Raw genomic sequence first — 14,921 nt, 5'->3', positions numbered from 1 at the left:
TCAATTATTACAAGCTTCATCTTCTATGCAGATATACTAGTTAGAAGGAGTGAGCACCTGTCCTAATATATATATTTTAAGCCAGCCATAAACCACAGAGTCACTGTGGAATGCTTCATAACCACATATTTCCAATCTGCAAGAAGACTGTCAATAGGAAATAATGAAGGCAATAAAAAGAAGGTCTGCTTCCCTGTGGCGCAGTTAAGCCTGCTTACCATGCCTTTTGGACACAGGCATCCAGATATGCAGCCATGGCTGATGCACTCCAAGTCATAGTTCTGGCAAGTCTTGGCACACTCCAGCCCTTCAGCTCTTGGGTTGTTTGCAGGACAGATAAATGTTTCCATAGGTGATCTGCATGTCAAGCTCCTTTTTACTTTTAGAAATAAATTTACAAAAATCGCTATTAGAACTCAAGTATTACTAGCAAGTATTCTTCTAAAGGATGGATAAACACTGGTGCTGGAAAACAAAGTTTGAGTATACAATACGGCAATACCACTACACTAATATTCATGACAATGTAAAGGTAACAGACCCCTTTTCTGGAGTGACCTCAGTTAGGCTAGCACAAAAGTATGTATTCTAACATAGAAGCAAAAGGATCTGCATTAGGGTAAATACCATTTTATTGAAATAAACAGTTGGACTCCAGATTGCACTAGAGCTGCAAGCACACTTTAATTTGAAGCATATTTCAACCTGTAGACAGTGTGCACATATCAGCATAAAAACAATGCTCTGAGAAACACCAGCAACATATATTGTTGCATTTACACCCACCTCCAAAACTGAGTGTAACTGCATTGGTGACTGTTAATAACAATGCTCTTAGATTAAATACTAAGTTTTCAAACTCCAAAACTTCAGTTTCTGATAGAAAATTAGAATTTCCCAAGGAATTCTTTTTCAAGTGATGCTAGCAATATGCCTCTCAGAAGTTAAGTGTTAATGTACCCTATTCAATAAAATTATTTCTTCACAGTATTAAAGCATGCGTTTGGTAAGAGGTCAACATGATATACACCTAATAAGACTACCTGAAGGGGGGCAGACAGCAACACTGTTATGGGTGATCTACCAAGAAATGTTAAGCATGACACTGTGCTGTATCAACCAGACAGATTTTCAGTGCTTTTCACTGCATTAAGGATGCTTTTCACATCCTTACTTGGCAGTAAGGATGCCTGGTAGTTTATCAGAAGAAGCAAAGGCAAACAAACTTTTGTCTCAAAGTCATGAGTCAAAAATTTTCTACAAACACCCTGAGCAAGTGCATTTGGCAACATGCCGTGGAAGACACTGTATTTGTGATTACTCTTGGTGACTGTAGGGACATTTCCAGGCCTCACCCAATCCCCACTATCCCTGTTCTCTCTGAGAGATATCCAGTCTCAGACCCTGCTCTCTCATCACAATCCCATAAACTCTATCCAGGTAGCAGTGATGAACCAGAGAAAATCACAGACCAACACAATGCCTAGCTCAGCAAGGCAGTTTTCAGTCTCTGGGAGGTTTTACGGTGAGATGCCTCATGGCCAGAAGGCACACTTGGTGCATGGTAACAGTCTAACCTTCAGGCCACAAAAAACCTTTGCACTGGAAAGAAGACCTTGCTAGTCAGAAGCAAGAGGTATAAAGCCGGCTAGCTAGTGACGTCATACAATCCTCAAGCAGCAACTGGGGGCCTCAGATCACCAAAGAACCCCTTAACCTCTACAACTGCTAAGAAATGGTGGTTGGCTAAATATAATTTTGAGAAGTGGGACAAAATGAGCCCTGCATAATCCCATATAAACATTTTATTTCTATCTGTAACAACAACAAAGTAATAAGAAGACTCACAACAGCACCAGCACTCCAATCTCCGATACTTCTTCCCTACCCTGAATTACCATGAGACCAAAGAGGAAAAAGAAATGCAACAATAAATAATAACAAAAATTAATGCATACTAACTTCTGGCAGATGGCCTCTCATCAGCGAAAACATCTGGCAGGAAGGCACCAGGAGCTTTGTTTGTACTGCAGTGCATTAAACCATTTTCACAATAGCTAAGAAAAGCAAACAGATTTATGTTTAACAAATTGACATATAGCTTTCACTCATGCTGTTGTTTTCAGACAGGCCTGCAATGAACCAGTGAGAGCACCAAAATTACACCTGTCATTTGAACTGATCTGTTGCTTTCCATCCACTGTGTTTACCAGTGTTAAAGGCTGGATTATCCTTAAGATAATCACAGTGAAGTACTAGTATGGTAGCTGAGCTTTATGCTAGTTCCCATCCCACTGAATCTCATGCATCTGCACAGGCATGAAGCTGAGCAAGACAGTAGTCAGGCCCACTGCAGAGAGAGGTAAGGGACCACTCAGAGCCTGCAACATATGACTTCTGTGGTAGAAGAGAAAAGGAGAAGACACTGTTCCCAAACCTGGGCTTATTGAGATCCACCCAATTGCTGTGAGCCACCCAGCAATTACATTACTACTCTCAGTGTACCGCTACTCAATTAAACAATTAGAAATGCTTTTTAATATTTATCTCTTTGGTAGAGGTAATTAGGTTTTAACATTTAAGAAATATATTGTAGTACATTAAAGTGTCATTTTAAAAGCTTACAAAGTAGCTATGGTCAGTAACTGAACTTCATTTTGAACTGTCGGGAACTGTTCATGGAACAGGGCTTAATACCCTGTTTTCTGACTAAGGTGGCTTTTGAAATAATATGGATAAAGATGAAACAGCAAAACTTATTTAGGTTAGAGGCAAAATCTTGTTCACTTTTAATGTAGTTTCAGCAGCGGTAAAGGAACTAAGGAACAAAATCAGTTAGTCAGACTATCCAAAAATTTCTGAGTCACAGCACATAGGGATAAATTATGAACACTGCACTTACCACATGATGTAATGATCTGAAAAGACATCCTCTGGTTGGAAGATCTCACCATCATAGTAACAAGAACACTGGAACTTTGGTACACACTCCTTGCTCTCATCCAGGTAGTGCCCAGGGGGACAGTAGCAGCCTTCCATGCAGAATTCATTGCAGTCCTCATCTGGGTAGGACAGAGATCTGCAGGTCTGGTTGCACGGTGTCCCACATTGCCGGTAAATTTGGCCTTCAGGACAGGTCATTGCTGTTGAGATATGTGCACATGAAGTAAATTGGAATTTGATCTAAAGCCAACAAAAGCTGACTAACCCAGACTGTAAAGCTGTGGATTTAAAATGTATTTACTCAATTTATTCACCAATTGATGCCTGTATTACAGTGGCTTTCTTTTAACTCTGTAATAATATTGAAGCCTAGGGCATTGCTTATATGAACAAGCAAAACTTTACAAAGTGCAGTTTCCAATAAATGTTGAGACTTAACTGCAACCCCTGTGATGGAATTCCAACCACAAAATTTCATCCAGAATGAAAAACACAGACTCTGTCCAATTTTTGTCATTATTTGCATCTACAAGTCAGGAGCATGACAAGAATGTCATGGGCACATACACACTTCTCTTCCTTTTCAATATAGTCAGAAACAGTTTGGTCAAAATAATTAGAAACGTATGTCTCTGCCTTTGTACTACAACAGTACAAAGCCTCACAACCCAGCTCTCAGGGGTTTGTGGAAACAGGTGCAAATAACAAAGTCACTTAGTGATTGCGGAGCCAAACCTTGGAAACTAATGGTTTTTGATGATGAATTCATTTTTATGGAGACCTCATTATGGCTTTGGAGGCATACTGGATTCTTTGTTTATAAAGGTTTAACTCAATTCTACAGCACTAATTTTGAGGGAAGCTCCTCTGCATACACCAGCATCAGCACTAGGTGGCAGTTGTGACAACACATTTCAAAAGATGAGAAAACAGGTTAGTATTACCATGGGCTTTTCACAGGCCTCCTATTAACCAGGATTTACAAAACCTATCGTGTTTGTAGTAACCTTCCAGAGCAAATGGCCAGGGTCATAAGATTATGAAGTAGGATGTTCAGTGGAGTGAGGAAAGCAGCTGCAAACAAAAGTAGGCACATTTGTATTGTGCAAAAACCAACATGAAGGTTTCAAACCAAGGCAGCTTTCTCCTGTCATCCCTGCAGAATGATACAATAATTCCTGCCCCCCCTGTTCTGTGATCACAAATCCCCAGGAAATGTAGCAGCAATGGCAGTAAAAGAAAAAAATATAGCAAGGCTAAAACCCTGCAACCTTACACAGCTGAAGGCAGAGCAGAAGTAACACTGAAGATCACAAAGCAAGATTAACATGCTATCAAATGCCTAATGTTTACATTCACAAAATTCTTCTGAAATGAAGAATTACTCCTATTTACTGTAGAGAGGTGTGGTTGCACCAATATCCCCTCCCAACTTTATTGAGGTACCTGTAATCCAGACATGGGAGTGTAAACTGTAAACCCCTAATTTGAGGATCCAGGCAACAGGCATCAAAGGTGACTTGAAGCCTTCTTCAGAAAAGAGATCTCCCAGATTTGGGACTTGTGTCCAAACTATTTAACCTTCCTTTCACAACACAAAACCTAGAAATGCATATGTGCTTATCGACACAGTAGGCAGAGTAAGTACCTTCTAACTCAGAAATAAATAGATGACTCTAGGTTCACTCACAGTTATAGAAGTCTTTGGCAGCTATTCACTGAACAGCGCTTCTCACTTACATGAATACAGTCTCTGCGGCAAACCAAATACTGAATAGGCACAGGTCAGGGCTGAAGACCATTTTAAAGGCATGTGCAAGTTAGTGGTAACACTCCCTGCCTACAAGGACATGTTTACAGTGGATCCCTTTTTTAGCTAAAGCTTTGTAACTCATCTTACCTGCCCATGCACTTCCTAACACTTAAAACATCCTCCGGTTTTCTGGTTCAATTACATAAGGCTACATTCACATTCCAAGTCCCACCACACTACTGCATCACCTTTCAGCAGCATCTGTTTTTAACAGCAAAAGGGCAAGACAACTGACCTGGGAGGGGACTGCTGGCTGTACACTTTGTAATAACACCATCACTGGAAAAAAAAAAAAAAAGAAAAAAAAAAAATCCCCTTATTGCCAGGAAAATTAGAGGAAAAGGCGAGGTGCATCTAGTCATTCTACTGATGCCTGCTATAAAACTCAATAGTTCAATGCTGTGCTCTAAAGCTCAGCCTATCCTGGGGATAAGATGCAAATAGTGGGAAATCATTGGAAAATTTCTGTTTGTGAGGTTGTTCATACAGCTTCTTGTGGACAGGCTTTCAACCCAGAGTGAAAGAGACATAAGTCCTTACCAGTTTCTTGGGTAGTACAAGATGAAAACAGTCACATCTAGGTCAGAGGCTCTGCAAAAAGACTCACCGTGGCAGACTTAACACAGTTGCTCCATCAGCACCAGCTGGTATGCTGAGCCCCACAATGCAATGCAATCATTCTCAAATGCTGCTCAGATCCAGCACTCCTGGATCTACCATACAAATCCTCTCACAGAAGCCATGCAAACAAAATAAGCAACCAGCCTACCCCCACCAGATATGGGAAAATATTGGGATGATCAATAGGTCCCTAAAACCTGAAGAAAGATCTAGGGAATTGTTTATTGCTTCTCCTTTGCCACCAAACACTATACACATACATACATATGTAGACACACATATGTATACATACGTGTATACACACACACAAGAGGCATGCTGTGCATCGGTGACACAGACCTTGACTTTATTGCCTATCTGCTCCTTCCACACACCACAAAAAACTGGCTCGACTGGTTATTCACAGTAGGCTGCAAGGGCAGGAGTCAGCTCTTAATCAAACAAAAATCATTTCAGAGACATGGGAGATGAATGTGTTTGTTAGCTTGATAGGAAGCAGAAATACTGTGCCATGCTAATGACTTACTTCCCTGCCACTTCAAATCAAGCAAACGATTTCTGTCAAGTCATTCCCAAAAAACTGAATCTCAGTTGACCAATGTAGAAATGGAGCACTTGTTTAGTGCACCCCCATCAGCACAAATTACGCAACTTGCATGTTCACATCTCCAGCCCATTAAAAGAGGGTATGTTCTCCTTCATGTGACAGGAGATTTCTGGAGCATCGGGATTATTTAATGGGGACTGATGGATCTGCAATCAGGGAAATTGTCACTTTATGAGAGCATAAAGCGCTCTGTAATGCACAGAGAAGAGGAAGCAGCACTGCACTATTAAAGATTAATTGTGAAAATTGACTTGTTCAATTACAGAAAGAACGATGGTGCATTATCGCTGCACTTTCTTTCAACCTCCAGACCTGCTCATTTTTAAAAGGATTTTTATTACATTATTGTTCCACTATCTGAACATTTACATAAATTAGGTAAAATATTATGAAACCATGCAGCAGTTTAATATAAACTGGTTTCGTTCTCATTCGCAGTAAATACTATCCAGCTTGCAGAAGCTATAGCCACTGTCCCTACAGGTACAGATCCTATCAAATGGAACACCAGTGACCTTTCTCTCTATCTACCCCTCCCTCTCCCTCCTAATTTCTACACACTGTGTTTATAAATGTTTTTTCCAGCCTCAGTTTGGGAAGAAGTATGAAACAGATCTGGAAGGCTTGCAAGCCTACATGCTTTTCATCAAAATTCTCAATTGTCTTCTTTCCTTAATAGAAAAGTTGTTTGGGAAAATGGAAAAATATCAATTTCACAAATATTTATGGGGAAAAGTGTGCATGTGTCCATCAAAATTCCATTGCAATGGATTTTTTTCCTACCATACTGACGTAACAGAAAGGCAAGCAATAAATAAAAAGTGTGTGCGCCTTCTGTTCCAGCTTCTTAGCAGTTTGGCTATTAATCTTGCACTGGACTGATCTATGCAAAAACATTTTGTTACTCCATTTCCTCAAGTCTGCAGTCTGAATTTTTTTTTATGCTCCTGCAACATCTCATCTTTTAGACTGCCAGCCTTTGAACCAGGGTTGCCACTTACTACAGGTGGGGTGCTGTAAATGATCCATAGGGGAATTTAAAACTCAACTCTTGTTGATTCTCATAGGAATTAAATGTCTACACAAAATGCCACAGCCAAAGCTGTTTGTTGTGCTCAGTGATACAATTCACAGGCAGATAATCAAGTTTCAGGCTGTCATCTTGAACCAGCTTCCAAATCATATCAGAATTTACAAGGTGAAGAAGTAAAGGAGCTCAAGTGTGGTCAGCAAAATGATGTTCACCCACTAGCTGAATGATGTACATGAAAATAAGATTTGACATAGATCTCAGACCTCTGAGAGGGTGACAGGGTGGTAATCAAACTCCCAGGGAGTTCTTCAAACACTGGGACAGGTGCCAAAAAGGTTGCAGGATCTCTGTTCTTGGAGATATTCAAAAACAGCCTAGGCAAGGCCCTAGGAAATCTGCTGTAAATTAGCCCTGTTGTAAGCAGAAGACTGATAGAGGTCCCTTCTGACAAAAAATGAATCTATAATTTCACAGTTATGTTCTATGACACCACCTGACTGAGTACCTGCCTTTTTGCTTTCTCCATACCCTCAACTTCTGCTATGGTCAGGAGCTGGGGAAGCCTGGGCATCAAAGGTAGCAGAAAAGCTACATTACTACAAATCTCTTGGAGATTCCCACCCTGGGACATGCAAAAAGTTTTCAGATGAGTAGCTGAAACTTAAATGCAGCAGAAAATGGAAATCCAGGCAAAATTTTGAGGCTTCTCAGATGACTGTTTCTCCCTCACTGCTGAACAGTTTTTGCGAACAGTTCTTGCATCGTTATTGGACCGGAGGAAAGATGTATTCTCTCAACATTTCTAAATGAAATATTTGGCAAAGTGCAGAAATCATCTCATTCTAGATATATCATTCAGCATCTGCAAGAAATTCCTCCAAGAAAAGGAAAGCAAGTAATTTTTAGGAGCATTTCACTTACGGCACAAGTTGGGTTCTCTCCACTGGACCAGAACATTTTTCCTAGCACATGCTGTTGCATAATTAGCAATCGCAGAGCACAAACAATCCTTGCCATTGGAGCAAGAGCAAACATCAAAGCGGCAGTTCTTCATGTAGGGAATGGGACTGACTTCACGGTGACAGGGTTCAAACACAGAAGACATCAGAACTGAGCAGGATTCCTCAGCATATTTGGCTAAATTGAAAAGAGAAAAATGATGTGCATGCATCAAATCAATCGGTGGTTTTCAACAAAACATAGAAGAGACACAGTAAGCATTTTCTTTTGCTTTTGTGGAAAAAAAAAAAAAAAACAGAAACACAAACAAACAAACAAACAAAACAAACCACAAACAAACAAACAAAAAAAAAGAACAGAAGAATAAAATAGGATCAAACAGGCATAGATAGCATCATAGCTCATAAGTCATGAGCTCCACTAAATGAATAATGTTTCACTAGTAAACCAAATCAAGGAAAAGCAATACTTTTATATTTTGTTACCACTATTTCTGGTGCTGTTCTTCCTTTTACAGGGCCCCTGCTTTCTGCTGCTTTTTATATTTGTAAAATTAAACCTCCTAGGCTGCACTCCACTCACAAATCAACAGTGCCTGATCTGGTCTATGGCCACAAAATTTGCTGTGTGCTTGCTTTTCCCAGAAATTGGAGCCTGTTGTAACACCTGGCACAAGAAGATTGCTCTGAGAATTGCTTCCAGTGTCCCAGCAGGACAGCCAAGCAGCACAGAGAAGAGGGAAGCTGACTGTTGGGATGCAGTAAGATCAGGAAGACAAGGGATTGAGAAAAGTGTCTAAGGTGCAAGGACACCTTAGGAATGAAAAGGACGGGTGTTCTGTCCACCCAGAGGGTGGAGAATGTATTGCTATCAGTGGCACACATTTGTGGAGTGGTTGTAATGGTCTAACTGGGACTGTCATTCAAACTGAATGGTAGCATGATCTCACATTACCGACTTTTGTTTTAAATTTTCACAAAACATTACATTTTCCACAGTAAGAATGCATTAATTGGAGTTTATTTTGTTTTCCCCCTTTTTCTTTTTTTATTATTTTTTTCCTCTATTACATACAATAGAAGATCACAGGTTGTTGCACAACGGGACATGTTAATTTTGGATGGAGTTCAGTACCTAAATGAGGATTGAGATTGCAGGGGTCATTGTCTTGCTTTAACAAGTCTTGGCAGTCTGCATTCAGCTTCCAGGAGTTTCCAAAGTCTTCCAGAAGAGTTTCCACCATGCCAGAAGGAGTAAGAAAATCATCCCCTTGATTTCCATTGTAGTTTCCACATAGCCCGCACATTCTTTCGGTATACACTGGAGACAACTAAGGTACACAATGTTAGCCTGGTCATCTTCCAGAACAAATCACTACTGTAGAGCAAAATTTTCTAAAGAATGAACCATACACAGTTTAACAATCAAAGAATTTCTAAAATATATTCTAAAGCACTCTAGATGCAATTTCATTGTATTACGTCTTTAAACTACTCACAAAAATGCTATTATTAGTAGCTGCAGGAAAATTTTTGCATGCTACAGTGATAACTTCAGATGGTAACTGAGGGTGAATAGGAGAAATAATGGCTTGCTTTTGTGCCTTAATGAGCAGTCTAGTGTAATCTTTCCCTCTTTTTCTCTTTTCATTCATATAAATGAACAGGATGATGGCAGGGGAGTATGTGTGGCATTTTTGAATATAGTGAGATCACTGAATCATAGAATGGCTTGGGTTGGAAGGGATGTTAAAGATAATCTAGTTGCAACCCCTCATCTGGGGCACCCACAACTTCTCTGGGAACCTGCTCCAGTGCCTTACCACCCTCTGAGTAAAGAATTTCCTCCTAATATCTAGTCTAAATCTCAATTCTTTTACTTCAAAACCATTCCCACATGAGATGATTATATTACTAATGGAATAGTAGTTTGGGAAAAGATACAGCACCTGAAACTATTTCACATTTTAAAATAAAATTTTAAGATGAAGAATATTTAAACAGATTGTTTTGTGACAAAACAGAAACAATGTTGGAGTTGTTTCCCTTAATGTAAAGAAATGTTATTAAAATAAAGAAGAGAGCACTATCCCAAAGCTACATTACCTCACATTAGAACTTCCTCCCACCTAGAGAAATTTATCACACACTAAAAGAAACATTGCAAGAAACCCATAGAGCAATGTACTTTTTACCCTGCCTTATTCTTTGTGCAAACCAAGAGACATTTGAAATGGGACCCTAAACTTAGAAACACACAGGAGGAAATCTCCCAAACAATCTTATTAATAGGAATGTGTCAATATCTTTTATTTCAGTAAGAATTGTCAGTTTATAGTAGATGTAGAGACCTGATACATCACAAATATTGCCAACTTTCCTTGGAAGCTAACTCAGTGCTTTAATGCTCCAGTAGCTCTGCATGCATTTTCTAGAGTGCTCTTAATCACGCTGGCAAGGGTAAATAGTGAAACAGAAACCAAAAAAGCTAGAACAAAACATTTTTGAAGAAAATTCTTGTTCTGTATGATTAAAAAATAAATATTAAAACATTCTCCAATATATAACCTAATACTAACCTCCCTTAAAACACAGAGGTCAGAGAATAAATACAAAGCATCAAAAAGAACAATCATGAATTCTTGGAGTATATGTACTCTTATTGCTCCGATGTCCAAGGACAGTATTTCCATTGTAGTTCATAGACACATAATGTCTATGTACTTCATAGACATGTACTTCATGTACATGTACTTCATAGACACATAATGCTACAAACAAATCCGAATTCTGACAAATTTTCAAAACACTGATACTTGAATGGAAGCTTGAATCACAAGTATCAAGTGGTCACAGAAAGGAGGGGGGGTGCTTCTTGAGGAATACACAATAGGTTTTTTGTTGTTGTTGTTTTGTTTTTGTTTGCTTGTTTGTTGTTGTTTTGTTTTTTGTTTGCTTGTTTGTTTGATGTTGTTGTTTGTTTTTTTTCTTTTTTTTTTTTTTTTTTTTTTTTGCCACAAGACTGGCTGATGTAATGGAAGTGTATCACTTCCATGAATTGTCAGAAACATTTGGCAACAGTCAGCCTACAAATGCAGCACAATTTAACTCTCTAAAAGCAATTAAAAAGATGCTTCAGATACGTAACAAAGGAGGGAACTCAGAGAAGAACTGAATAAATGCAGACAGTTGGAGAAACTTCCGCTGCTTTCAAAGTAAAAGGATCTGGAGCAGAAAATAAGATTTGTTTTATCTCTAAGGAAGAATTTGCTAGGCTATATGGGTCTCTGACCAGATCAATACAACAATAAAACCTACACATGTGCTTTCCAAACTTATTCCTGGTCTTTCTTCCCTGTTATCCTTTCAACTCTTGTGCACACTCCTGAATGAGCTTTGATGAACATTATGCTTGTGCCAGATATAACATTTCAGACCGATTTCAGGGCAGGCAAGGAGAAGGTAAAAGCCATACCATGGTTCTGAAATGGCAAATCTCATTGCTTGGTAAAAACATCATCTCTGGGAAAACAGTTTTCTTCATTAAACATTGAGCAAAACTGCCCCACACAGGGTTCAGCTGCAGAGCTCCATTTACAAGCAGGGCTCAGATACATAGGGCTTGTGGTTAAGCACTCCTCCACACAAGAACAGCACGAGGATACGGGTCCACAGCCGCCCTACAACACGTGGGAGCATGCCTTGGCTGGCTTAGTGCCGGTAGCCTGCAGGTCTGCACACCAGGAAGCAATGCTAAGAGCAGACTCACACTTCTGAAGGAGCAAGTACGCCCTCAGAGATAACATTTGCAGTCCCCAGGGCCTACCAATCTAAAGAAACACTGTTTCTTGTACAAGCAGGAGGGTGATGGATGACTTAGTCTAAGTTGTTGTTTATCTTCTTGGCAGATGCAAAGACCACTGCAGCTCATTGTGGCTATGTAACCTGACCTTTCACATAACTCAGCCAGGACCTCGTTCTCATTTATTTGAGCTACAGTATCTCTTGGTATGGGGTTTCACAATTTAAGCATTCCAGAGATTCCAGAAGCCATTGGATCAGGGTCAGGTGTGTGTGTTGGCTTATTAGCTATCAGGAGAATATTCCACAGTAAACACCCTTATTCCCCTCCCTCACAGGATTTTCTGATCTGCAACTTACTCTGCAGCTTACAACAGACAAATATATATACTTGTATATAATTGTGTATATATATATACATAAAAGATTGCTGCATGAAACTTTCTGTTACTGCAGCTAAACTGCTTCCTTTACAGTTCATTTATTTTAAAACTGGTTTGAGCATTCTACTGCTGTCTGCAGCACAGGCAAATCCTAATTGATAATCAAGACTGACATTAAACATTCCTCAGAGTAGAAGAGGCATGCAACATATATTGTACCAGTTAATTGATCTTTCTTGGAAATTATAAATAACTGTGTCCCTGGAGCCACATTCTTCCCTTATTTTAAGCCATATGAATCCATTGCTATAGAAAGAACAGTCAAAGCTAATGAAAACAAAAAATTCAGTTTGGAGGATATCTGCTGAACAAAACATAAAACTATTCATGGTTAATAATGGCTGTCATTGCACAAAAATGAGGGGAAAAAAAAAAAAGAAAAAAAAAAAAAGAGAGCTACCACGCTGCTGTAGGATGAAAATATTTGTTTCTGGAATACAAAAGGACATGTATATTGCTCTGGGGGTAGCAAAGGAGAATGGAATTTCTACCATGCAACAGAAAACAATTTCTCACTTCAGACAAGAAAATTTCTGTACATGTTTGGGTGGGACAAGAGGTAGTGAAAAGACAGAAATAAAGCAGACAGAAAGAACGTGAGAAAGATAACCTTCACAAGGAGTTCACCATGGCCGTCCCAGTCAATCTGCAAATCTTCCCCATAGGTAAGGCGAACCGAAGTCCTCATCATGTGTTGGATCCGAAGGGCACCTTAAGGCAACCACAGTGTCAGCCAAGTCTAGATGCATCATTTCATTCTCTGGGACTGCTGCAGCCCTCTGAACAGAACAACAGGGTAGCTGCCACAAAGCAGGGCAACAGGGGCACACAGGTCTGCCAAAACAAGGAGCACAAACTATCCCCCTTCAGGCTTCCCAAACTTTGTGCCTGCTCAGCAGATTACAATTGTGTTAACTTGTCCATAGGCTCTGCTTTACAGTACTTAGGAGCCCTACAATGTGCATTCTGAAAAAAAGAATATTAAGTATTAATTTTGACATTTTGCTAGATAACTGGTGGGATTTTAAGCTTCTGTATATATACATATTATTTAGAAAATAATAATAATATTAATAATTAATATACCCATAGCAGTTTTCAACATCACCCAAATCCAGACCAACTTAATTCTGCTGACTTTTAGAAGTGCTGACCCAAAATGTGTCAGCTGGAGAAGCTGGAATGACAGAACTTCTAGAACACGGAAATACAGAGGCAGCAAGTGATAATTTGGTATGGAAAACACATTTTGATAGAACTGACCCAGAAAAGATTAACAAAGGGGACACTTTTAGTGGCTAGCCAGTTATCCCACACAAACACACCTTGTAGCAAAGGAATCTGTATGTCTTGTCCATTCAGTGAAATTCCTCCTCCATGTTTCATTTTAATCAGGCTGTTGTCCATATCTTGGATTCGGACAGAAGCTGAGCGAGTGCATACAGCATCAGGATCATCTGCACACTACAGAGAAGTGAAAATGTGCCATGAACCTCAGTATTTCACTTTACTGGTGACTTAGCCCCAGGCTCACAAAAGGCATTTCAACATCTAATTCAGGAGGTGTTAAGCGCCTCGATGGTTTTACAGACCTAGCCTCTGAAGCCCACAAACACCAGGCTGGCAGTCTTTGCTCCATTATGCTGTTAACCACACACCAGGGTGCTTTCTGCACCTCCTGGCCTGGAAAGCAGTCTGCAGAAACTACACTGCAGCAGTGTCAGCAGGACACTAGGGCAGCCTGCGCTGGTCTCACTGCTGTAGGGGCAAGCAATCCACCTCAGAGCCCATCACCCTGGGAAAGAGCCCTGAAGTTCACACTACCCAGTTCACACCCAGGACTGATAGGGTATTTATTTTACCAGTTGTGGGTTATGCAGATGAGGAACAAAGCCCCAGTTTTCCTCCCTGGTTTCGAAAGCAGTTTCAATGGAAACATGTTTTGCAAATTTCCAAACACAGATGACTCAGAGATGCATTATCAGAGCTTTCTGATGTAGGCTACAGACGTAGATGATGTGTATATCCGTCACACCCCCATTCCTCTGAAGCCTGCAGCTCCTCTGTTGCTTGTGCCCTGTGCCTCTTTCCTCTCCTCCTGCAAGGCAGACCGATACTTCTCCTCGCTCCTATAAATCTCCTGACTCAGCCGCACCTCTCCCTGTCTGTAGGTCCCACCCCTGTTCCTGATTCAGAACCCTTCCAGTCTCCAAGCTCATTCACCTCTTCCCACACGCAACCAGTCAATCAGCTTAAAGACAGGCTTCACCTCTCCGTGACACCCCCTACAGTGTTTCCTTCCCTCCCCATTTTGGTCCAGCTTCCTTTCCAACCTGTCTCCATTCTCTGACCATTCAGTTGCCTTTCTCACTTTCTTCAGGGGAAGCAGTGGAGAATGCCAGGAGGTGCTGAGAGGCCAGAGAGCAATAGCAATGATCCAGCTACTTAACCAAATGAAAAGTAACCCACGATGTTACTCTGCCACTGCACCCCACTCAGTGTCTGAGGAAATGCATTTTCCGTAGGTGCTGGTGAGCCACTAGCCTTCAGGGAGCTTAGTAAGGGGTGCACCTTCTCCTGTGTGCATTTGCTCGGCTGCCAGAGAGACAGCAGAAGCTCATTCTCCAAATCACATTATAAATTTGAATCTCCAGGTAGGCTCCTGAGAATGGCAGCCTATTAACCAAGGAGAAAGACTGCA

The 14,921-nt window shown here is 40.4% G+C and overlaps 1 protein-coding gene across 1 annotated transcript in view; it reads right to left on the bottom strand.

The window, feature by feature from the left end:
- The window catches only part of VWF (von Willebrand factor), a 147,322-nt gene that overhangs the window by 96,709 nt on the left and 35,692 nt on the right, over positions 1–14,921 (bottom strand). The window contains exons 12-18 of the mRNA XM_032195251.1: positions 13,546–13,684; positions 12,831–12,931; positions 9,112–9,307; positions 7,939–8,154; positions 2,903–3,143; positions 1,963–2,057; positions 219–379 (exon numbers count right to left, since the gene is read on the bottom strand). Of these exons, the coding sequence (XP_032051142.1) occupies positions 219–379; positions 1,963–2,057; positions 2,903–3,143; positions 7,939–8,154; positions 9,112–9,307; positions 12,831–12,931; positions 13,546–13,684 (1,149 nt within the window). The remainder of the gene's footprint in view (positions 1–218; positions 380–1,962; positions 2,058–2,902; positions 3,144–7,938; positions 8,155–9,111; positions 9,308–12,830; positions 12,932–13,545; positions 13,685–14,921) is intronic.

This window comes from Aythya fuligula, chromosome 1 (assembly GCF_009819795.1).
Source record: "Aythya fuligula isolate bAytFul2 chromosome 1, bAytFul2.pri, whole genome shotgun sequence".
NCBI lineage: Eukaryota > Metazoa > Chordata > Aves > Anseriformes > Anatidae > Aythya > Aythya fuligula.
The sequence above is the reverse complement of the archived record's forward strand: the minus strand, read 5'-3'. Positions and strand labels throughout refer to the sequence as shown.